Consider the following 27,648-nt stretch of genomic DNA (forward strand, 5'->3'; position numbering starts at 1 on the left):
TTAGGTTACCCACAAATGTAGTTCCTTCAAATACTAGATTTTCTCCATTTTCTCCCCTTTTGCACGGCCAATTTTGGCAAGGTTTTGAGGTGGAAGGATAACAGAGAGATAGAGAGAGAGAGAAATGGGGTTTAACGTCCACTCGACACAAACTAGTTCATTTTGGGACTAACGTATGGTTTAATTTTATTTCAATAATTCGCTTGCGTGTAGGGGATTTTAGCAGTGGGAGGAAACCAGAAGGCCCTGAGAAAACCCACGAGGTTGGACAGACGACCCGTCTCCTAATCACATACAACCGGGGATTCGAAACCACGCCAGTTGACTCAATGACATGCCTTATGATACAGCGTGCACATGCTAACCATTCGGCCATCCAACCCCCCGGAAGGATAACATAGTTAAGAGGTTGGTTACAGTGATATGTACGGTAGTGCAGGCACGATATATGGTTAAATTGATGTATCGCGATTCACCTTCTCACAAGACACAGAATCGATGTATCACAACTTTTTTTTTTTAAAAATTTTCGTCGCTTCAGTAAGTAACCATAGTTACACAAACACCATTAAATGTTTTGGTCGTTATTTTAATCCACATCAATATCATGATATATAAAAGTTTTATTCCTTAGACATCGACAGGACTCAAAATATCAATTATTCATTTATCCTCTGTTTTCTTGGTAAATATTGACCTGGTTATGAATCGTGATACAAACCGTATCCTAGCACCTGAATCGCAATACCTATTGTATCGTGACTGCACTGGCAATACCCAGCACTAATGTACTGCGGATAGTTAAATGTTTATAGTCTGCTACATGATCAGAAATGAAATGGGGTTTAACGTCCTACTGTTCTGCTCCTAAACTGGGCTATTGAAGATGGGCATATGCAATACAGTGTGCTATGAGGGAAATTTTGCCCGGGCAGCGGCACTACGGTCTACTCTTATAACGAATTCCAACTGCAAAGGGATCTTTTACGTGCACACCAATATGTACCAGGACCTCGGTTTTTCCGTCCCATCCGAATGACTAGACAGCTGTCCATGTCAGGCCCTTCATCCTGCATCACTGACAAGGGAGAAATCACGCCGGAAAATCTGGATGAACTTTCTCGGCCAATGCAGGGATCGAACACCTGACCTCTAGGCTAGCGAGCCAGCGTCTTATACACTTTAGCCGCGTGATCCCTGCTACATGATCAGGTTTTGTGCATCTCAAAATTTCTGTAGTCAACCTCATACAAGTTTTGGAGCAAAGCCCCTTCAATATTTTTTTTATCAAATTAGAGGGAGAGAGAGAAATGGGGTTTAACATCCACTCGATACAAACTAGTTCATTTCGGGACTAACACAAGTTCTGGAGCAAAGTCCCTTCAATATTTTTATCAAATTAGTGGGAGAGAGAAATGGGGTTTAACTAGCATCCACGCGACACAAACTTGTTCATTTCAGGACTAACACGCTGGCTCACTAGCCTGGAGGTCGCTTGTTTGATCCCTGCATTGGCCGAGAAAGTTAATCGGGATCATCCGACGTGTTTCCCCTTGTCAGTGGTGCAGGATCAAGGAAAGCATGACAACCAGAGTACAGTGAAGGTATATATATACAAAATATGGAACAATAAAAACATTAATACACGAGAGATAATCGATTTGAAACCATCAAAGGGGTTGAGAAGCTCTTAAAGTTGCAATTTCATATTTTTAAAATTTATTAAAATAAAGCCTTAAAATAGGTAATTGTGTTATTATTTCCGGTGTAAATGAGTTTTAAGTGTAAGAATGACACCTATGATCATATAATAGTGAGTTGACAACCTATTGAGCAAAAAGACATAGAAATAATTATGTTTTGACTTTCTTAGAAAATTTGAAATTTTAACTTTAAAGATGTACATTGTATATATATATCTGAGAATATTTGTTGCCAGGGCTCATACTGGCTTTCAATTTTTTTCTGCCAAAATGGATGATAATTTTTATATAAAATTTTTTTCCACCAACTGGAATAGTTTACCTTCCAAAAATGTGTGATAAAAAGGGACAACATGAAACATTTTTATATCCCAGGTAGGCCTATTATAAAACAATTACCCATAATATGATGACGCTCAAGAATCGTTGCTATTCAACTCGTTCTTACGTTTCCAGCAAGTGGCGATAAAAAAATTTGAAATAATAATATCTGATTGGCATGTTTGTATATTTTGTATGCCGTATGAAGCCACAGTAAACGGAATTCAACTATCAAAATATTTAATTCTCTTCAAATGGATCTGTCAGCCATTTTGATTACATGTATTACCATTTTTTTTAAAGACGAAACGAAACATCAAATAATCACCGCTTAGATTAATCACTAGGAGTAAATAATAACTTGAGATAGGCTTTATATATATATATATATATATATATATATATATATATATATATATATATATTATTGGCATTGACACGATGCGGATTATCAGCCAGTTGATTAATTTATAGTATGTCGCTACGTGATTGAGACACAATGTAAATGGTTAATCCAGAATAAATACGATTAGAATTTTAAGATTTATTCACGCCAGTACCGCAAAAAGTTAAAGCCATAATCACCACTTTCATATTTTTATCACTAATTATACGACTTTGGCGACCGACAGCACATGGTTCAATTTTATTTCAATATTTTGCTTGCACGTAGGGGGGAGAGAGAGAGAGAGAGAGAGAGAGAGAGATGGGGTTTAACGTCCACTTGACACAAACTAGGTCATTTCGGGACTAACACATGGTTCAATTATATTTCAATAATTCGCCTGGGTGTAGGGGTCTTTAGCAGTGGGAGGAAACCAGAGGACCCAGAGAAAACCCACTATGTTGGACAGGTACTCCTTGTCACATACAACCCCGCCAGTTGACTCAATGACAGACCGTATGATACAGCGCGCGCGTGCTAACCATTCGGCCATCCAACCCCCCTGCACGTAGGAGTCTCTTGCTGTGGGAAACCACAGGAGCCAGAGCAAACACATGAGGTTGGACCCTACTCCTCGTCACGTACAAGCAGGGAATTAAAATCACGCCACTCGACTCAATGATAGAGCTTATGATCTAACATGATAATGCAAAATGAAGATTGAAAATTTCATTCAAATTACTTTATTCTGAGCCAAGTTATCACTGTTTGTAGTTTTGACAAGATGTGTGCATTGATTGTTTATTATCTTCACTAGGTTCGCTCCTTGTGTTTGCCGAGGAAGTCCATCAGGATTTTCCGGCATGGGACGAAAAATCAAGGCCCTGTGTACACATTGGCATGCACGTAAAAAGTTCCATGGACAGTTGGAATTCGATATAAGAATAGGCTGTAGTACCACTGTCCGGGCAAAATTTTCCTCATAGCCACTCTTCATTATCCCAGCATAACAGTAGGACGTTAAACCCCATTTCATTTCATTAATTCGGTGGGGTGGGGGGGTCAGAATTCAACTCGATACTTTCCATGTCAACTTTGCAGGTGTTTGACAAGGTGACATTAAAAACCCTAAAGGTTAGATCAACATTGAATTTGCATGATGGATTAGGTTTTATTTTCCCTCCTCCCATCAGAAGACAACTCACCTCAACCATACAGGTGTTATTGCTCACAGGTGTTATTGCTCACAAGGTTAAAACAACAGTCCACATGTACTGCAGTTTTAAATCAGGCTTATATTATATCGAATAACAATTGTTTGATTTTGGTAATGAGAAACGAAATGAAATGTGGTTTAAAGCCTGTTTTCCACTAGGCGAATTTTTTCGCGAGAAGCGAATTTTTTCGAGTTCAGGCATGAGCAGTATAATTTCAGGCGGCGCCACACTTTTCGCTGGCTCTTTTCTCTGCGAAAAAGTGAGTTCGACCAGTTTGTACTTTCCAGTCGCGAAAAAAGGAGCAAGCCAATCAGAATTCTGTAAACTCTCACGTGGTAATACAACTCACGAGGCCAAGGCCACCCCATTCTCATTTCTCCCCGCAAACAAAATGGCTGAACTGAACATTTTTCTCCTAAACCAAATGATGAAGAATGGAAATTTTTTCTGTACTTCTGCAGTTAATCAATCTTACCTTTAACAAGAGTAAATATCTCAGATTAAAAGCAGCAGCCATTGTGGAAGTTAAGGAAGGAAACCTTTCGCGCCAATTCTGCTATGAAACAAAGAATGATTGAAACAATCGCTTGTGTCGTGGAAAATACAAGCGAGATTGCTCGAAATCTTTCGTGGCGAAAAAATTCACTTTACGCGAAAAAATTCGCCTAGTGGAAAACAGGCTTTATGTCCTACTATTCTGCTCCGACTGGGGAGAGAGAGAAGAGAGAGAAATGGGGTTTAACGTCCACTCGACACAAACTAGGTCTTTTCGGGACTAACACATGGCTCAATTATATTTCAATGATTCCCTTGCACGTAGGGGTCTTTAGCAGTGGGAGGAAACCAGACAACCTGGAGAAAACCCACAAGGTCATGTACAACTGGGGAATCGAAACCACACCAGTTGGTTCAATGACAGACCTTATGATACAGCGCGCCTGTGCTAACCATTCGGCCATCCATCCCCCCGTTTGGGTGTAGAAAATATAGTATATCGAATACAGTATAACTACTAGTATATTTGTCAACGAGGCTTTGTGATGTAATTTCAGAGCCGATATTATAAATCAAGCGACGTTGATAGTCTAGATTCTTAAATGAAAGTTGCTTGGTAGAGGGTTATCTCGGAATAATGATTGAGTAAGTAAAGATTTTAGGAATGCCACAGTACAGAATATTACATCACGCTAACCATTCGGCCATCCACCAACCCTGCTTTGACCAGGATTTTAGGAATGCCACAGTGAGTAGAGAATATTAAATTGTAATATTTATTCTTAACTAATTTCATTTGTCTTCGTCATATGTTGTTTGTGACAGTGACAACTGTCAATCACAGAAAGCAAACAAATACAAAAAACACTAGGTGAGAATCCGTAGATTTTTTTTATATATTTTTAAACCAAATAGCATTTTTTTTATTTTATTTGTAGACATCAAAGATTGATATATTGTAAGCATCTATCAGAAAATAAGACGTTTAATTGATAGGTTGTCATTTCAATATATCTACAATAATTCTAAATCTTTCTCTCAGAACATAATAAATATGTTTATTGTTCTGTTGAATATATCTAGAGTGAGAGGTGAGGTTTTAGTCTACTCAAATGATAGTGGGTAACTTACACTAGGGGATGAATTGTCCTAGAGTATGAGTTGTCGGGGGGGGGGGGGGGACGAATTGTCTGGTACCCACTTACACTATATGTATGAGATAGTCAGTGAAGACAGTGGATGAGGGAGAGGGATGGGGTGGGGGGGAGAGAGAGAACAGAGAAGGGAGAAAGAAAGAAGAAAGTAGAAATGTAAGGAGAAAGAGGTTTAATGTCAGTCTTATAGCAAATTCATTTGTCTATGTGTATGAGATAGTGAAGACAGTGGATGAGGGAGAGGGATGGGGGGGATGGAGGAGAGAGGACAGAGAAGGGAGAAAGACAGAAGAAGGTAAGTAGAAAGAGGTTTCATGTCACTCTTATAGCAAATTCATTTGTCTATATGTATGAGATAGTCAGTGAAGACGGTGGATGAGGGAGAGGGAAGAGGGATGAGGGAGAGGGAAGAGGGATGGGGGGGGAGGGGTATAGACAGAAAAACGGAGAAAGAAAAAAGAAAGAGGAAAGTAGAAATGTACGGAGAAAGAGGTTTAATGCCATTCTTAAAATAAAATTCATTTGTCTATATGTATGAGATAGTAAGGAGGAAGAGTGGATCAGGGGGAGAGGGATGAGGGGGGGGGGAGACAGAAAAACGGAGAAAGAAAAACAAAAGAGGAAAGTTGAAATGTACCTGAGATAGAGGTTTAATGTCACTCTCATAGCAAATTCATTTGTCCATGAGATAGTGAGGAAAAGAGAGGGACATAATGACAGAATTTAAAATTTAAAGCGAAGAAACAGTGCACCTGTTAAATAGTTTTAACTTTTATTTCCTTGACAGAACATAAAAATCAATTGTAACAAAACTTGTATATATTAACATATTCTTGTGTAATATGATTTTTATGAAAATGTATTACGGCCCAGTTCCAGACATATATTTCAGTTTTGACTGACAGGCTGTGAAATTGACACACAAAAGGTATTTAAAAGAAATTTATCTTTATAACACCAAAATGAAATGAAATAGGGTTCCACGCACTACTGGGCTAATGAAGACGTGCATACAGACAGAGTGCTATGAGGGAAATTTTGCCAGGACAGCAGCGCTATAGCCAAATTTCCAGGTTATATTCCTGCATATTAGCTGTTATTGATTTAAACATGCATTATGCAAGAGCAAAATCTGCTTATTACAAGTCTGTCTTTAGGCCTGAAATGTTATCTAAATTATTAATAAGACATTAATTAACTTATCCAGACCATAATAAACTCTCGATGTCAAGGCTAGCCTTCGATGTTGGCTGGATTAGATTCCTATATGCCGCTAATGGCCATTGATAATTAAATCAAAAAAAGTGGATAATCGAAACTATGCTGTTTATATTAATGATTTTAGTAATGATGACCGAGACTATCCAAAAATTTCACCCGCTTCTTTCTCGGCTCATAGTGGATCAATTTGACTGAAATTTTCAGCAAATTACCTTTACACTATCTAGTTTTTAACTATTATAGTGAGAACTGCCAACTCTTTATCTTATCTCCCATAATGTATCTTTAAATAATCTGTATGTGAAAATAACAAGAGAATTTCATGAGGAAATTTCCAGGCTTATATTCCTGCATATTCTGTTATTGATTTAAATAATCTGTATGTTAAAATAACAGACAGAGAATTTTTTATCTGGAAGAATTACATGTATTTTCCCCTTTATTCTCTGGGAACAAATCACATGTAATAATCAGGCTTGTCCTTTCTACTGACCTTTGTCAATCTATATTGACCTACTTAGAGAATGTAGGTCAGCCATAATAATTCAGTGAGTGAGTTCTATGAAGTCTGTTATTGTATAGTAAGATATAAAGAAATATAGTATTGTCTTTCAGATGGATCGAGAAAGAGAGAAGGAGGGAGAGAGAGAGAGAGAGAGAGAGAGAGAGAGAGAGGGTTTAAAGACCACTAAACACAGTCATTTTGGGACTAACATATGATTCAATTTTATTTTAATAATTTGCCTGCTCGTATGGGTTTTTAGCAGTGGGAACCGGGAAAAGACCAACGAGGTTGGACAGGCGACCCTACTCCTTGTCATGTACTAGCGGGGAATCAAAACCACGCCAGTTGACTCAACAACAGAACGTATGATCTGGCCCAGGGAGATTAATCAGGCCAGAAGGGGAATAGATCAAGCTAGTTGGTAAGCCTTTCCATACCGAAATTACATAGAATCTCAAATTAGCTAATATGTCACTATCTATTTAGCCCCTGACCCTAAAACATGTCAGCATCTTTTTAACCTCGGAGTCCAACACGTCAGCAATTATTTAACCTCTGGGAGGAATCTCTCTATACCATTCAAAAACACAAGTTTGAGGTTTCTCCAAGCACCAGTTTAACCTCTGGTGCAGGAACTCTTTGTAGACCTTTCAAACGCAAGATCTAGGTTTTGCCAAGTCCAAGTGAACTGTGGGCGTAAAACCCTAAAAAATTGGAATAAGAAAAAAAAAAGAAAAAAAAACCCACTAAAATTAAAAAAAAAAAAAAAGACCATTCAAACTCAATTCAATGCAAGTACAGTAATTACTTTCAACATGCACATTTACATTCACAGACTTTTGTTACAAATTTATTTTCAAATCAGGAGAAATCAGACAAAAGCTTGGCCAAATTTAGGAATTTTTTGATCTGTGAAGCAATTGTCACCGATCTCACTAAAAGCATTGTCATGTTCCCAACTATAAACAGACAAAGTTAATTAATTTCCTCTGATGTTGTTCCACCACATAATTTCTCCAAATAAAGATATCTTGTGACGAGAAAAAAAAAAACAACAAAAAAAAAAGAAACCCTCTCAAACACATTAAGAAATGAAACAAAAAGTATTTATATGTTTGACCTTATCAAATCTTGATTCGGATCAATTTGGAACTGGAGTTTATTTCGTCATGGAATATGACAGACAATGGAACCCACTTGAAGAAATCAAAATGTGTTATCAATTCTGTATTTGGAGAATAATCTAACATGCCAACCCTTTTTTTTTCCATGGAAAACAAGACAAAGAAACCTACTTGTAGAAATGAAACCAATTCGTCAACAATTTATTTCTTGGTTTATTTTTTCTTCACATTTATATCGTTCAACACAAATTACGCAAATCAAATTATAACTTTACTTGCAGATCTTTCTGTAACCAGTTCACTTTGAATTAACATTTTGATCAACATTTTGCATGACCACTGACATGCAAAATATAATTTTAAACGGCTTCTGATTTTTAAACATACATTATGCAAGAGCTAAATCTTAAATAGCACACAGAATTAGAAGCGGATATAATTTTAAATAGGTTATGACTTTGACTGTACAGCATGTTCACAAAATTTAAAACCAGTACGTCTCCCAATCCACTCGTGAGCCACGGTGGCTAAGTGGGTAGGACACTGGTTCGCTAGCCTGGAGGTTGCATGTTCGATCCCTGCATAGGCTATGAAAGTTAATCAGGGTTTTCCGACAGGGTTTCCCCTTGCCAGTGGTGCAGGACGGAGGGCCTGACAAGGACAGCTGTCTAGTCGTTTGGATGGGACGAAAAACTGAGGCCCCATATACATATTCGCTTGCACAAAAAAGATCCCTTGGCAGTTGAAATTCGCTATAATTTCCATTTTAGCACAATACATGGCATATGCCAATCTTCATTAGCCCAGTTGGAGCAGAACAGTAGTGCGTAAGCCCATTTCATTTCCCAATCCACTGCTGAGGCAAGGTCAAATTTACAAATTTTGAAAAAATAATAATACAGCAACATTTTGTGCAACGGACATTGATCTTAATATGTGTATAATTGGACTCTTGATGGGCATGTTAAAACCCTAACCATTTTATTCCATTGCAAAACCTTCGATACATCAAATAAAGTTTGTATTTACACTCATCTTTAACCAATTTTTCAGAATCATTATTCAAATAATGAAGGATATAAATGTTTTACAAATACAGCCTGTAGAAATTATAACCCGGGATGTCAACAACAATAGCCTGTAGAAATAGAAACCAAATGATATCTTACACCATCTGAGAATACATCAAGAACAGGGCAAATTTGACGGAGGTCGATTATGATCTCCGTCAAGATAGAGCACAAATTAATCCTACCTATAAAATCGAAGTTAAAGAAGCCATCCTAGATATTTTGATGAATAAAGAGAGAGAGAGAGACAGAGAGAGAGAGAGAGAGAGAGAGAGAGAGAGAGAAATGGGGTTTAACGTCCACTCGACACACACTAGGCCATTTCGGGGACTAACATATGGTTTAATCTTATTTCAAGAATTCGCTTGCAGTGGGAACAAACCGGTGGACCCGGAGAAAACCCTACTCCTTGTCACGTATAACCGGGGAATCGAAACCACGGCAGTTGACTCAATGACAGACCTTATGATACAGTGCACGCGTGCTAACCATTCGGCCATCCAACCCCCCCTTGATGAATAAAACTGGTTTATTGTATGTGAATGAGGTATTGTATGCTTGTTACATCTGTTGCACCAAGTGTCACTTTTTATTCAAGGAGCTTATAAACTGTATAGAATATGCAATACTATAAATGTTGGCTTGTGGGTGAAAGACTCAAATTAGAAGTGAAAATGAAATGAAAAGAAATGGGTTTAACATTTTACTGTTCCGACTGGGCTAATGAAGACATACGCCATACTGTGTGCTAAGAGGGACATTTTTCCTGGGCAGCAGCGCTATAGTCTACTCTTACATTGAATTACGACTGCTAAGGGATCTTTTACGTGCACACCAATGTATACACAGGACAATATATACATATGCCTCAACAATATATACATTCCCAATGAAAATACATTACAAATCATTGTACACATCTTATAGTCTCTATGATGGCCTAAATAAAATAACAAACTTTTGTAAACACTTTAATTTAGTCATGTGAGGCTATCCCAACATTTAAAAGGGGTTTACAGAATAGATGGAGAGATGTCAAACCACAAAACATCGTGGTATCTCAAAAGAACAACTGACAAATGTTTACTCGATAACAGATTCCCTCAAGCAATGTAAACATTAATATAATTTGCAACAATATTGACTTTTACACTTTCCATCTTGGAACCTGAACATGGTCATATTTTCTGAAATCTGCTATACTGAAGTAGGAATTATAACTTTCTTGGCCAACGCAGGGATCGAACATAGGACCTCCACTGAGCCAGAAATATACAATTTCAACAAATGAAATGAAATTTCTTACTTTTCTGCAAAATGAAATGAAATGAAATGGGGTTTAACGTCCTACTGTTCTGCTCCTATAATGGGGTAATGAGGGAAATTTTGACTGGGCAGCGGCACTATCGCCTACTCTTATATCGAATTCCAACTACCAAGGGATCTTTTACGTGCATTCCAATGTATACACGGGACCTCGGTTTTTCGACTCATCCGAAGGACTAGACAGCTGTCCTTGTCAGGCCCTCCGTCCTGCACCATTTGACAAGGGGGAACCACGCCGGAAAATCTGGATGAACTTTCTCGGCCAATGCAGGGATCGAATTACTTTTCTACAACACCCAGGCTAAAGATGACAAAAGTTGCCATTCTGCACACAAATTATCATCTACTTCATGCATACTTTGAGAATAGATCTCTGCCCTAAATGGCCGCCATATCCAAAAATTAGTATACTGTTTAGTAATATGGGTCTAATCCATTGTAATCGAGAGAGAAATGGGTGTTTATTGTCAACTCAACACAAACTAGGTCATTTCCGGACTAACGTATGGTTCAATTTTATTTCAATAATTCGCTTGTGCGTAGAGGTCTTTATCAATGGGAGGAAACCAGAGCACCCGGAGAAAACCCACGAGGTTGGACAGGCGACCCTACTCCTCATCACGTACAACCGGGGAATCGAAACCATGCCATCCAACCCCCCACAAATAAAACTGTTACAACACTTACATAGAAAGAGAGAGAGAGAAATGGGGTTTAACATCCACTCGACACAAACTAGGTCATTTCGGACACATGGTTCAATTTTATTTCTATAATTTGCATGCGTGTAGGGGTCTTTAGCTGTGGTAGGGAACCGGAGGACCCGGAGAAAACCCACAAGGTTGGACAGGCGGCCCTACCCCTTGTCACGTACAACCAGGGAATCGAAACATAGAAGGTAGGCTACATGTAGGCGTTAGATCACAACAATGCATAATAAATATCAGAAAACACTATAACAGGATTGTAATCTAATTTCAATTAAAAACATTATGTCAGAAAGGTTATGTATATCTAAATCATATTTTATACCAAAAAAAAAAAAATTTAATCAAAAAATGTCAATTCATATTCATGCTATCAATTTTTATATGTATTTTTAGGAAGCACTACAATATGTGCAACATATTGCAGATCATATGACACATTAGACAAAAAAAAATCTACAATGTGTCTAGAGAGTTTTTATGTTATGAACAGAATGAGTCATACACTGGGACAGAATATATATCAATATGCACTAGTTCAATTTCATCTATTGTCTGTATGAAATGAAATTGAATGAAATGGGGTTCAACGTCCTCCTGTTCTGCTCCGAACTGGGCTAATGAAGACAGGCATACGTCATACAGTGTGCTATGAGGGAAATTTTGCCCGGACAGCGGCAAACCCATCAACCCATTAAGGGATCTATCATGTGCACATGGGACCTCGGTTTTTCGTTCCTTTCTAACGACTAGACAGCTGTCCTTGTTAGGCCCTCCGTCCTGCATCACTGACAAGAGGAAACCACACCGGAAAATCTGGATGTATTTTCTCGGCCAATGCAGGGATCAAACACACGACCTCCAGGCTAGCAAGCCAGCGTCTCACCCACTTAGCCACCGTGACCCCCTATTGTCTTTATGACTCAGCAAAATAAAGCACTAGATCAATAAAATGGAAGGTCACAGATTCGATCTTGGTTTTGGGTGAGAAAGTTCCTCTGGATTTTTCAGCGTGGTTTCCCCTTGTCAGAGACACACGACAGAGGACCAGACCAGCAACAGTGTCTAATCGTTCGGAAGGATAAAATGTTATCTAATTAATTAGACATTTATTAACTTATCCAAACCGTAATCAACTCTCAATGCCATCATCAGCCTGCAATATCTAGCAAATTGGAATACATTTTTGAAAAATAATTAAATGTAAAAATAGATAATCGAGACTTTGTTTTTTATCGTACCGACAAGAAGTATAATAGATTAATTATGATCGTAGTAAAAGTACTTGACAACAGAGACTAAATCCCGATTCCCCATTTTTAAATTAATTTGTTAAAATGGTGATCGAGTTACAATCCATTTAAATCTCAGCCATCTGATGATCTAGAAAGTTTATTATAGGCTTGTCATGTGAATAAATGTCTAAAAAGGCCACTAAAAGACCCAGCAAAGGGCAGACTTCGCTATCATATAATGCATCTTTAAATATATATATATATATATATATATATATATATATATATCCTCTGGTTTTACGATCCTCCTTACATAAACATCGATTGGAAAAAATATATAAGCTATCATGAGAGAAAAATTGTTACCACAAACAAATCTTTCAAAATACCTCAAGGGAACTTCATATTTTTACAACCTATAAAATAAAATAAAATTAGATCTCTGAAGGAGTACTGACGTGTTTCGGTAGATCAGGCCACACCTTGTCACGTCAACAATCAAGTTACACTATGAATTATTGACTATAGTAAGATCCAATACCTATTAAAGTGGAAAAACATGTTATTTCAAACTTTTTGATATAAAAGATACATTATGGGAGATTAGATAAAGAACTGGCAGTTCTCACCAGGGATCTTAATCGGCTGTTTTTTGTCGGCTTTAGCCAATTGATCTTTAATCTAGCCGATTGGTAAAACAATGAACCGGCCACTAAGGTATCACAAATCAATCTACTTTCGGCCGATTTACAAAGAATTAATTATCAGGCCGATTGTTAAAACAATGAACCGGCCACTAATGGTATCATAAATCAATCGACTTTCGGCCGATTACAAAGAGTTAATTATTACTCGTCGATTAAGAAACCCATCAAAGAGTCAATCATTACAATGAATACCTTCGACTTATTTCATAAATAAACAACTTAATTGAGGTAATCATGCCAAGTACTTGAACACCTCGCAGAATGACACCAGTAAACGTAAACGAGATTTAACTGAAGATAGTGATGGTGGCGTTGACCTTGAACTTCAAGCATGCACGTCGTCAATGGAAGTTCCAAAAGCCCGAGATCCTCCCATGTGCAATATAGGTCAACCAAATTATCGGCAATAAAAGACCATATTAATCTGACGATCATACCTGCACAGCAAAGAAAGACGATGACAGAACAAAGAGTTTAATTCCCAAATCTATAGAATTAGAAATTGTTTCAAGTAGGAATATGCAATGCAATTTGCTGAAATAATATGACTATAAATGTGGATATTATAGCGATGTATGAATGCAAGTATGCAATTACTAAGGTCTTGTTTATACGGAGTTTCGGCTATTATTATCCCAAATACATTATGCAATTAGTGAATTATGCAATTACTGACGTGAATAGAGTATGCATAAACTAACATGTTTGTTGTTGAAAAGCCGACTATCCGTTAGGCCTAACCGTGGCCGGTTCATTTCAAAATGGATTAAGAACCCTGGTTCTCACTATAATAGATAAAAACTAGATAATGTAAAGGCAATTTGCTGAATGGAAGTCGAACAACTAATCGGAACCTAATACAATAAACATAGCGATGACATCGTGAGTTGAACATGTTCTGGATAAATTAATTAATGTCCAATTAATAACTTAGATCACATTTCAGGCCCAAAGGGAGAGAAAGAGAGAAATGGGGATTAACGTCCACTCGACACAAACTAGGTCATTTCGGGACTAACATATGGTTTAATTTTATTCCAATAATTCGCTTGCGCATAGGGGTCTTTAGCAGTGGGAGGAAACCGGAGGACCAGGAGAAAACCCACGAGGTTGGACAGGCGACCCTACTCCTTGTCACGTACAACCGGGGATTCGAAACCACGCCAGTCGACTCAATGACAGACTTTATGATACAGCGCGCGCACGCTAACCATTCAGTCATCCAACCCCCCAGGCCCAAAGAAAGACTTGTTTAAGCTCTTGTATAATGTATGTTTAAAGTGAACTTTTACAAATCAGATGTGGTGATACAGGTGTACTTTATATGACACATGACAAAAGTTTATTTCTGGCGACGCTCCGACGAAGGTTTTCTCGTCTTTATCAAGCAATATCTACATAATATATACATGAATTCACAAGCTGACAAGACTGCAATAAAATATACTATATGTGATATAATATTTAGATGTCAACTGATGTACATGTAATATTCAACGAATCACTCATCACTAAATGCCAAAAACCTGTCTAATAAACTTGAGGTATGTGTGACTCAAAAAAAACTACAAATTTCAGCTTTGATTCGTTTCTGTCGACAAAACACATCAATCAAGTTGAGCAATAGTTAATTAAATTTGTGAATACATACATCAAAACATATATGTCATATGTCTATTTGTCACAAGCAATTAGAATTCCTAAGGGTAAACGAGGTCAAGTGTCTCAAAGATAATGAAAGTTACTTCCCCTTAACAATAGTATTTAATGCGCATGCTCTCAAGATAAGAATATGGCGTCACCGTTTGACATGACTTGTGGAATATGTCTAGCCTCGTTCTTCAAGTCCACTGTTACAAATGGCACTGAAACACATTATGGAACAAGATTCATGTACCAATGGTACACGAATTGTAAAATGTGTATTTTGTCTTAAATATTGGATATTAGAAGCCCATCTTTTCCCAGTAAGATCACAACATCAATGCTGATTTAAATTGACAAATAATTTGTGTTTTCAATTTTGAAGACTTTGGATGATCTTGTGTTAGAGACTGATCTACTTTAACCAAATATACGATAGTCTTTTTGAGACTAAAATATTGTAAAATCTTACACACTGAGCCACCGCGGCTCCCTGATTGAAGCTTTGTCAGGCACATAATCTTTGGTGCCTGTCATTTTGTCCGGCACTGATTTGTCTTTATTATTGATATTATTAATACATGTCCGGCACTAAGTTGAAAATGTCAGGTACTATTTCATTAGTGCCTGACATTTTGTCAGCTACATCTAAAACCGTTATTTCCAGGCCTGCTCTAAAGTCTAATAATATTCGTAAACATAGAATTTCAGAACCACATTTTCCAAAGTATAAAAATAAACAACAACTCTGTAGTTGTATATACCAGTAGATATTTCCAGATTGATTAGTATTTTTTTAAAGGCTCAATACCACTCTTGTTGCAACTGAATAATATGTCCCAATCTTTATTCTAGTCAACAAATTGTACTATTTTAGAATATTTCAATTAATTGATGATACAAATTTCATCTTAACACACCTTATTTAAAACTTTTGAAAAATTCAACATAATGGTTTGAAACGTGTAACGTAAACCTTTTCAAATGAAACTTCGATTTAAAAATATTTTCGAACCATCTGGACAAGTTAATTAAGATGTAATGGATAATTTAAACAACAGGTAGGACACTTAAACATCTAGTACTTAGAGATATTATTTATTTTCTGGAGCTTTCAAGCCAGCAAGAGTGTTATTGTCCCTTTAAAACATCCAAAAATATCCAACAATTGCTAAACAATTTTTTTTTCTGATAAATGAGTACGAGAAGGCATAATGAGTAAACAGCACCAATTCTCTCTGGACCAGGTTTTGTTTACAAAGCAAACGTTATCAACGTTGTCCGATGTGACGTCACGCATAGACCTATACTGGCCTATGACCTTAGAAGTCAGTCATATTGTACAATTAAAAGAAGGCTTTCACATTAATGCACTGAAACAGATTGACAGAACCATAGAACAGTATGTCAATGTGTACAACAGTTATAAGGGAGATAACTCTACTTATTATGAAACATTTTTTTTGTTTGATTTATTATAATCAGCAAACATATCAAGTTAAACTGTAGTGAATGTCATATGTTATGGGTGAAATCTAATGAGATTCTGAATTAAAAAAAAAATATATAACTATATACCATATACAGTACCTACCTCTCAAGAACCTCACTGTTATATCACTAAGGGCAGGTAATAAAGTACAGGTACTACGAGAAAGTCCTCAGTTTTTATTTTAATTATGATTTCCCAATGGATTTTTTTTATCTCAAAATTATAAGTGAAATTGATTTATGTCAAAAATAGTCCTGCAGCTACTATACAGTTTTTATTTTAATTGTGGTTTCCCAATGGATTATTTTTATCTTATAATATTATAAGTGAAATTGATTTATGTCAAAAATAGTCCTGCAGCTACCATACAGTTTTTATTCTAATTGTGGTTATAATAGATTTTTTTTTATCTTATAAATATAAGTGAAATTGATGTACGATAAATATTAAACTGTCAAAAATAGTCCCGCAGAACTGGATTCTTTTTCTTACATGTATGTATAGAGGACAATTTTTTTTAGATTTCATCTTCCGTTGGTAAAAGATTAATGGTTGTCAGAAGAACTGAACATTGGACGTACAGAATTTGAATGTGTTACCGTTACAACTCCGCACAGAAATGTTTGAACAAATTGCACTATAATTTATCTGTCAGCTGCCTTTCTAAATGATATGATTGGATAAATATTACAATACTTCAACTTTCATCTATAATCTTCTTTTATACCATCACTATAGTTACAGGATGTAGCTGATTTTCGATGTGTTGCATGTATATATTGTTTTCTAGTTTTGCAAGTTTGAATGTATAAACCATATCCATCAGATGATTTTTCATATTTACAGCTGGGACAGGGCTATATTGGGATTTGGGTCTAGGACAGGGCTATAGTAGGGATTTGGGTCTAGGACAGGGATATAAGGCAATTTGGGTCTAGGACAGGACTGTAAGGGGATTTCCGTCTCGGAAAGGACAACAATTCATAATTTACTAACAATTAAACTTATCAAATTGACTGTAACTTAAAATCAGTTGCCATAAGTTGTGATGGGTATCTTTCATAAGACAGAGTATGCTGCATATTTCTATAACATCTGATACCACTTCTCAATTGTGAAGTTCACATTTCTAACAAACATTTGTTGACTACTTGTTAGAATTTGAAGAAAGTGATTTTAAGTTACAATCAATTCTATGAGAATTAAAGAGGCATTATCACTCTCAGTCATAAAAAAAGAATTTGAAATAAACATTGTCTCATCTGATCATGAAATATCCAAGCATTAATTAACCTTCTTAGAGTAAAGAAAGAGGCACCACTACATAGATTTCTAGTTCTAATTAAGAGTAGAAAATTACTAAAAATTTGTAAATTGAAAGCTCAAATGCGAGTACCTCAGAGATAGCTTTCAAAATTTGTTTTTAAATTTTTAAATACAATCTAATTTGAACATACCCAATGTAATTGTATAGTCAAATGACATCGAACCAAAAATTATGTTTTACAAACCCGCCAAAACGCTCGAAGTGATAACTCTCTTTAACTTTCATACTAGGACAAAATATGTCAATCTTGTGTGCGTGTTTATATATTTAATGTTAACTATGTCAATCTTGTGTGCATGTTTGTATATTCATGAAAATATGTCAATCTTGTGTGCATGTTTGTATATTTATGTAAAATATGTCAATCTTGTGTGCATGTTTGCATATTCATGTAAAATATGTAAATCTTGTGTGCATGTTTGTATATTTATGTAAAATACGTAAATCTTGTGTGCATGTTTGTATCTTTAATGTTAACTATGTAAATCGTATGTGCATGTTTGTATATTTATGTTAACTATGTAAATCTTGTGTGCATGTTTGTATATTCATGTAAATATGTAAATTTTGTGTGCATGTTTGTATATTCATGTAAAATACGTAAATCTTGTGTGCATGTTTGCATATTCATGTAAAATATGTAAATCTTGTGTGCATGTTTGTATATTTATGTAAAATACGTAAATCTTGTGTGCAGGTTTGTATATTTATGTGAAAGATGTCAATCTTGTGTGCATGTTTGTATATTTATGTAAATCTTATGTGCATGTTTGTATATTATGTAAATCTTGTGTGCATGTTTGTATATTCATGTAAAATATGTAAATCTTGTGTGCATGTTTGTATATTTATGTTAACTATGTAAATCATGTGTGCATGTTTGTATGTTGATGTTAAAATGAAAGTAGAATAAACTTACCTGGTAAGTGATCCAACATAAAACTAATCAGACGATTCGTACCATTACACTCATTGTACATATTATTGAGGTCCGGATTCAGGGGGTTTCCTTGTAGGCCTAAAAATACAAATATCATCATAAAATTGTTCTTTTTAAATGCAAAGAAGAAATACACTCACATATTCATAGCAGCCATGTCCCTCAGCAGCAGCTTATTCGAAAGGGTAGCTGAGTGGGTAAGAAGCTGGCTCGCTAGTCTGGAGGTCGCTTGTTCGATCCCTGCATTGGCCAAGAAAGTTCATTCTGATTTTCTGGCATGGTTTCCCCCTTGTCAGTGGCACAGAACTGAGGACCTGACAAAGACAGCTGTCTAGCCCTTCGGATAGGCTGAAGAATCAAATGCTTCACACCGATTCCACTAAAAAAGAGAGAGAGAGAGAGAGAGAGAGAGAGAGAGAGAAATGGGGTTTAACCTCCACTCGACACAAAATATGTAATTTCAGGACTAACATATAATTTCAATAATTTGCTTGTACCGCAGGGCTCTTAAGCAGTGGGAGGAAAAAGGAGGACCCAGAGAAAACCGGAGGAACCTGAGAAAACCCATGAGGTTGGACAGGTGACCCTACTCCTTGCCACATACAACCAGCGAATCGAAACCACGCCAGTTGACTCAATGACGGACCTTATGATACAACACGCATGCACTAACCATTCGGCCATCCATCACCCCCCCCCACACACACACACACACACCTTGAAGAAATAAGTGCTAAATATGCAAGATTAAAGATACCCAGGTTAGAGTGTTTGTTTCTATCAATCTAAATTGACTCCCCATTGACTAAATTGGATTCACCAAGCATATAATTGGAGTTATTTCCCCTTAATCACAAAATTTCAAGAAAGAGAGCAATTGTTTTATGTGAGAATTATTTATCTTGGCACTGACTGACAAGTACAAGCACTATAGCTCAGTGTAAATGTTGCATGAAAATTGTGTAAGAAAAATAAGAGTTGTGCCACTTTTTGGGGTAAGCTTACAGCCACCCACGACCATCTAATTATATTTTCATATTTAGAATCTTCCAAAAACAAAATGTACTGAAATTTGTTTCAAGAAAAACATGCACTGAATTTTTTTTCAAGAAAAACATGCACTGAATTTTTTTCCAAGAAAAACATGCACTGAAATTTTTTTCAAGACAACTAGACCCAGAAATCCAGTCTAGATATCTTTGAAGTGAAATATCCTGAATTAACAGACCAGCTCTCTAAGATCGACAAAAGATATTAAATTTAGATGAATCAATTAATAATGTTAACGATGCATTATGTAAGAACTAAATCTGTCTTTTGCAGGTCTTTTTCTGTCTTTAAATCTTACATAAATTATTATTTAGACATTTATTCACATGATAAGCCTATAATTAACTCTCTAGACCATCGGATGGCCATGGAGTTGAACACACGCGAGATTCAACATTTTAACGATAAATGGATAAACGAGACTTGGTTGACAAGTACCATTGCTTCGATAATAAATGAAATGAAATAAAATGGGGTTTAACGTCCTACTCCAAAATATCTGGGCTAATGAAGACGGGAATACGCCATACAGTGTGCTATGAGGGAAATTTTGCCCGGGCAGCAGCACTATCGCCTACTCTTATATCGAATTCCAACTGCCAAGGGATCTTTTACGTGCATTCCAATGTATACACGGGACCTCGGTTTTTCGTCTCATCCGAAGGACTAGACAGCTGTCCTTGTCAGGCCCTCTGTCCTGCATCACTGACAAGGGGGAACCACGCCGGAAAATCTGGATGAACTTTCTCGGCCAATGCAGGGATCGAACAACCGACCTCCAGACTAGTGAGCCAGCGTCTTACCCACTTAGCCACGTGATCCCTGCTACGATAATAAACAATCTACGATACATTATTAACTTTATTCAGAATAAAGTAATTTGAATGAAATTTTCAGTATATTAATTTTTCATGATCTTTTTTGGGACGTTTACAGCAAGAACGATCAGCTCTTGATCTACCTAAAATGCATCATTAAAAAAAAAATAGATAGATTGCAAGACAATGAAACATACGCCCACAGCAACCAAGTCGTCCAAGCAGTCAACAAGAGTTGTCGCATATTTTTTCTATTGTCGGTAATGAAACATTTATAATACACTAAAATCGGATTAAGAGTAACAACTCATTAGAGATACATTATGCAAGAGCTAAATCTGTCCATTGCAGGTCTTTCTTTAGGCCTGAAATGTTATATAAATTATTAATCAGACATTAATTAACTTATCCAGACAATAATCAACTCTCGGTGGCATAACTAGGCTGCGATGTTAATTGGATTAGGTTCCGATTTGTTGTTCAACTTCCATTCATAATTAAATCAAAAAATGGATAATCGAGTCTATGTTTTTTTATCTGAACGACTTTAGTAATGATGATCGAAGCTAGCCCCAATATTCAATCGCAAATTGCATTTACATTATCTAGTTTTTAACTATTATAGTGAGAACTGCCAGCTAATCTGCCATAATGTATCTTTAAGTAATTATCAGAAAATCATTAGAATTTGTTTGGCTTTTAGTTTTGCCCCATGTTAATGTTTAATATACATGTATGAAACATTTAATATCATGGATTTAGATGTTCCAGTTATCAAAATTCATTGAAAATCAATGCACTTGTTCGTCTCAAGACCTTAAACTCTGTGTATCAAGCTAAAGTCAATCGGATGATAACTTTGGTCTCTAGAGCATCCACACGATTTTTCAAAGTGATCAAGGGTCATAACTCTGGTAGTAATTATCTGAAATTATTGAAAATCACTGGGCTTCTTCGTCCCACAACCTTAAACACTGTGTATAAATTTTAAAGTCAATCGGGTATTAACTGTAGCCTCTAGAGTGACCACAAGATTTTTCAAAGTAATCAAGGGTCATGACTCTGGCAGTAATTATCTGCTGAAAATCATAACCTTAAACACTGTGTATAAATTTAAAGTCAATCAGATATTAACTTAATCCTCAGAGCATCCACGAACAATTGTGGACGCCGGCCGGCCGGCCGGGGGCGACGGCAATATACAACCACATTTCAATGTGGGGTTAAAAAAACAAAAAACACAAACTCACCTAAGCTTTGTAACTGGAATAATTTACCCAATTCATACGGCAGAACGCGAAGACTATTATAGTTTAATAATAACTCTCGCAGCTGTATCAAATCACCGATCTCGGCAGGTAAACTACGTAATTTATTATTGGATAAATCTAGGATGGTGAGATGGTATAATTTACAAATCTCCGGTGGTAGATGAGTGAGGAAGTTGTCATTCAGGTATAGAGAGCTTAAAAACTGTAATCCCCATAACTCAGGACATAAGTTCTTTACACTACCTGTAAATATACAATCAATAATATTAGATAATTATCACTACTTTCGCTTTATATCCGGACTGGAAACAATTATTTTAGTTATACCTGACAAACTGTGAACAATTTATGTAAATGGATTTAAAATAAATAACAAATAATTAATTGGTATGGGTGTTTTGACCCAGTATTTGGTATAAGGTGGGGGTTTCCCATGTTGAGCAGATCTGCAAGACAAAGCTAAAATTTAACATTTTTATTAAGAAAAAAAAATCCAAATATCAAGAGTATATTTATATAAACTGCTGGCTTGGAGAGAGAGAGAGAGAAATGGAGTTTCCACTCGACACAAACTAGGTCATTTTGGGACTAACACATGGTTCAATTTTATTTCAATAATTCACTTGTACGTAGGGGGTCTATAGCAGTGGGAGGAAACCAGAGGACCCGAAAAAACCCCACAAGGTTAGATAGGCGACTCTACTCCTTGTCACGTACAACTGGGGAATCGAAACCACGCAATGACAGACCTTATGATAAAGCGTGCACACGCATACCATTCGGCCATCCTACCAACCCCCCCCCCGTCCCACCACGGATTTAGTAGCCCATCAAAAGATTTCCACTGAAACTATAGGTGATATTGGCTTGTTTGACCATATCCTATTGTCTACAGTGCATGTAGATTCCAAATGTTGACAAATTTTCAATTCGTCACATTGTAAATACTTAGAGGGACTGACTCTGTATACAATCATTAACATGTCCATAATCTTGTTGTTTATCTATGATTACATTGTCACTTTGGAAAGTGCCCCTGAACATGTTACATGGCAGGGCACACTATAAATATGCTGTAGTAGTAGTAGTAGTAGTAGCAATAATAATAATCATTTATGGACTGATATTCGATTTGCACAATGTCAATTTCTTGGCCAACGCCGGTACTGAACCGGCAATAGGAACATGCAGTAAGATAATAACATCCATGTTGATTGAAATTGACCAATAAAGTTGTGTTTGCAATGTCGAAGACTGTGGACTTGCCTCTTTAAATTAAACTATTTTAAGGAATTAAAATCCTAGTACAATTTTCAGCCAGCATTCTTAAAAAAAAAAAATTTCAGTTTTTGTGAATAAGTGGTACTAACCTGAGATTTCGAGAGCGTACCATGATGATTTTTTACCAGCGGCTATGTCATCTGAAGACATGATAGTGTATTGACGACGATTGTGAACATTTTCGATTGTTTTTTCTTTCGGCATGATGATAAAATCTCCTGAAAAATACAAACAATAAGACATGAACATTTATAAATATTTTCTAAACAAGCGGTTGTCTTGCAAAACACCACTACATTTTGAAAAAGATGGGCGGAGTAATTTTTCGTACAATCAGGGGCCATAATCCAGGAAGTTATGGTCCGATATGCACAGGTATCGAAAGGAACACAGAACTTTGGGATTTTAACATATATTTTAAGTTTTATCAAAATTGTACGAGGCGCGGCCATTTTGTTCATAAGTTTTGGTTCGATTTACACAAAATTCGAACCCAACCATCATTAGGGTGTAACTATAATACATATGAAAGTATTTTATTTAAAATTGAATAATAATTATGACATCTAGAGGGACCACAAGCTAAAAACACAATTTTTCGTACAATCAAGGGCTATAATCCATTAAGTTACAATTTCAATATGCGCAAATATCGGAAGGAAACAAGATCTTTTACACTATTTGGGTATGAGGAGCTGCCATTTTATCAGGCAGTTTTGGTCTGATTTTTACGGAATACGAAAGGAACCAAGATGTTTGGGTTATAAACATGCATTTTAATTTCCAGCAAAATTGGATAAAAATTTGGACTGCTAGAGGGACCACAAGCTAAAAGCGTGATTTTTCATACAATCAGGGGCCATAATCCAGAAAGTTAAGGTTAAGACATACACGAATATCCAAAGGAACCAAGATCTTTGGGTTGTAAACATACATTTAAATTTTATCAAAATCGGATAAAAATTGTGAACTTTGTTTACAAGCTAAAAATGTGATCAGGATCCATAATCCATGAAGTTACGGTTCAATACATCCCAATATCGAAAGGAACTAACAAAGGAGACAACAATATACATGTACGTCCACATGAAAATGTGGTCATAAAAATTTCCCTTATAGCACACTGTATTGCATATGCTTATCTTCATTATTAGCCCAGTCGGAGCAAAACAGTAAAACCTTAAAGGGGCTAAATCGCTAATATTCTGGACCTAGAAATTGGCACAAATGGGTCGCAACACATATAATAATGTAATATGAATTTATATAAACTGTTTTACATTCAATCGTGTCCGTTTTACTGTGAATTGTCATCAGTTATGTTCGGCGAAATACGCCCGAAGTCTCAACCGCAAGTCAGTTTCTAGCGTCTGGGTATTCCAGTCAACGCCGATATTATTTATTGCGCATGCTCTCCAAATAAGAATATATCACCGTTTGACATGACTTGTGGAATAACGTCTAGCCTCATTCTTTCAGCACCTTGTTACAAATGGCGCTGAAACGCATTATGGTACACGATTCGTGTAACAATGGTAAAATGTTTATTTTATCTTAAATATTGGATATCAGAAGCCCATCTTTTCCAGGTAACATCACAACACCAATGCTGATTTAAATTGCAAAAAAATTGGTGTTTTCAATGTCGAAGATTTATGATGATATTGAGTTACGGATAAGGCTGGGAATCGATATGAAATTTCAATATCGATTATCGGCAAGAATTTGTCAGCGATTATCGATAATAATCGATTATCTTTTTTCGGAAAAATCCGAACTTTACCGACCTGTTATTTGTGTTGATCGAGTTACAGTAGTGTTATTATCCTAGTCTAATACTGTGCCGATGTACGTAAAAAAATCAATTAATGTAAAATAATTAGTTGCTAAATGTAGGATTAACTTGAGTATTATTCTAAGTTCTGTTCTTGATTCATTTGAACCTTTTTTTATCTCCGATAAATACAAAGACAATACATGGTTTCTCTTTGCAAGTGACTGGCGATCACACAGTGTTACTACTAATAGAATAAAATAAAATAGAAGGCGTCTATTGATTGGACAATAAAAAAATAATTACGGGCTTTCAAAGTAGAATTTTTATGATTGGTTAATTTAGATGAAAACCAAAGTAGATATTTTCCCTGGAAGTCAAAAACGTGTTTTGTATGGGCTGTATCTGACATGATTTAGTAATAAAAGCGGAGTTGATCATTAATAATACAATTAGTTTTATTTTGAAAGCAGACGATTTCTCTACAAATCAACCAAGAACAAAGAAGGGAGATAATTCTAATTTTACTATATATCACGTGCCATTGTGATTGTTCACAAAGTGCGTGACCTATTTTAGTTTCAACTAGTAATAACAACAAAAACAACGAAAATATTAAAATAATGTATTTAATCTTAAAGTTTAGTTTTTTACAATAATATATATTTAAAATGTGGCAGTTTGTAAGCAGAGGAGGAAAATAGTTGTGTTGACGTTGTGTATTCATTCATTCGTCTGCTAATGCCAGACTACGGCAAGTTCAGTCATGTGAAAGTGACCGTAACTTGCCGTCAGAAGGTAAATATACCGATAATCGATATTTGAATTTCAATATCGATTATCGTATCGCTAAATAACTTCTACCGATTATCGATTATATCGATATTTTTGCACAGCCTTAGTTACGGATTTAGCTACTTTAAACTCCATTTCATTTCATCCCTTTATAATCATCAATCAGATGGCAAGAGAAGAAAAAGATAAGACCATGGTTGTGTTCGTCTTTAATACATGTTTAGTCACTCTGACCGTTGTTCATGAAATGTTGATCCGATTCTATGATTAACCGTTTAACATTACAGCTCTCTATCGAAAGACCAGAGAAAATGTCAATGGACATCCTCTTATGGTATTAGACAAATTTATCTTGCCTAAAGGTGACTGAGGAAAGCAAAAATAAAATCATACACCATTTCTGATAGCAGTCCTGATAAATTACTAAATAATTAAATATTCATTTTGTGAACTAGCCAAACTTTTGACTCTTTGGATTTAAATAATGTACCATGCACATACATTTTTGGGTAAAAAAAAATAAAAGAAAAAGCTTTTATGGCAAGTTTGTGTTAAGATTACAAAACATCCCAATATACACATACATGATACTACAGTAGTAGTCACACATGTACTACTGGTTTGTTTAATGAGGGGAGGTTGGATGGCCTACTCTAATATCGAATTCCAACTGCCGAGGGATCTTTTACGTGCAATCCAATGTACATGTATACACGGGACCTCCGAACCACTGGACAGCTGTCCTTGTCAGACGCTCCGTCATGCACCACTCACAAAGGGAAACCACGTTGGAAAATCCCAATGAACTTTCTCAGCCAATGCTACCTCCAGGCAAGCGAGCCAGCGTCTTATCCACTTAGCCACCATGGCTCCGAATATAAAAACAGGCGGATATGATCTGCCCGATTGGTATTTAAATTTATTACAGACCTATAGACCCTACCCTATTTTTCCTTTGCTACAAGAAACAGAGCCCATTCTTTGCCCTATGTACATTTGGGTACTTTAATTATTTTTCAGTCACTTTACAAGTTTCAGTTCCTAATATTTGGGCATTTTAGTTCTTAACCTTTAGGTTTGGGTGTTTTGACTACTAACGTTAAAGTTTGGGTTGTTTGATTCCTAAACATTAGATTTGGGTGTTTTGGTTCTAAAACTTTGGACTTGTGTGTTTTGGTTCCTAATTGTTAGGTTTGGGTGTTTTGTGTTCTAATCTTTAGGTATGGCGGTTTTGATTTCTTATCTGTAGGTTTGGGTACTTTAGTTCCTTTATCTTCAGGTTTTAGTATTTTAGTTCCTAATATTTTGGTTTGGGAGTTACATTTCCTAAGTTTGTAAAGAGTTGATATGTTAGGTTTCCTTAAGGCTTAGGTGTTTTGGTTACGAATATAAAATCTTGGTAGGTCTGATTCCTAATATTTTGGTTTGGGAGTTACCTTTCCTTAGTTTTTAAAGAGTTGATATGTTAGGTTTCCTTAAGGCTTAGGTGTTTTGGTTACGAATATAAAATCTTGGTAGGTCTGATTCCTAATATTTTGGTTTGGGAGTTACCTTTCCTTAGTTTTTAAAGAGTTGATATGTTAGGTTTCCTTAAGGCTTAGGTGTTTTGGTTACGAATATAAAATCTTGGTAGGTCTGATTCCTAATATTTTGGTTTGGGAGTTACATTTCCTAAGTTTGTAAAGAGTTGATATGTTAGGTTTTCGTGTCCTTAAGGCTTAGGTGTTTTGGTTACGAATATAAAATCTTGGTAGGTCTGATTCCTAATATTTAGTTTTAGGGGTTTTTTGTTTTCTAATCTTTAGAAATAACGAACATGTATATACGTGCATTAGCATCTAAATAAAAATAGGGAGAGAGAGGGAAATGGGGTTCAACGTCCACTCGACAAAAAATAGGTCATTTCGGGACTAACATATGGTTTAATTTTATTTCAATAATTAGCTTGTACGTAGGGGTCTTTAGCAATGGGAGGAAACCGGAGGACCCGGAGAAAACCTAGGAGGTTGGACAGGCGACCCTACTCCTTGTCATGTACAACCAGGGAACTGAAAACATGCCAGTTGACTCAATGACAGACCTTATG

The 27,648-nt window shown here is 36.1% G+C and overlaps 1 protein-coding gene across 1 annotated transcript in view; it reads right to left on the reverse strand.

The window, feature by feature from the left end:
- Window positions 1–27,648, reverse strand: part of LOC126812086 (CCR4-NOT transcription complex subunit 6-like) — a 121,725-nt gene that overhangs the window by 91,968 nt on the left and 2,109 nt on the right. Inside the window, exons 2-4 of the mRNA XM_056098686.1 lie at window positions 23,083–23,211; window positions 21,692–21,955; window positions 18,553–18,651 (exon numbers count right to left, since the gene is read on the reverse strand). Of these exons, the coding sequence (XP_055954661.1) occupies window positions 18,553–18,651; window positions 21,692–21,955; window positions 23,083–23,197 (478 nt within the window). The 5' untranslated portion in view covers window positions 23,198–23,211. The remainder of the gene's footprint in view (window positions 1–18,552; window positions 18,652–21,691; window positions 21,956–23,082; window positions 23,212–27,648) is intronic.

This window comes from Patella vulgata, chromosome 2 (genome assembly GCF_932274485.2).
Source record: "Patella vulgata chromosome 2, xgPatVulg1.2, whole genome shotgun sequence".
Classification (NCBI taxonomy): Eukaryota; Metazoa; Mollusca; class Gastropoda; family Patellidae; genus Patella; species Patella vulgata.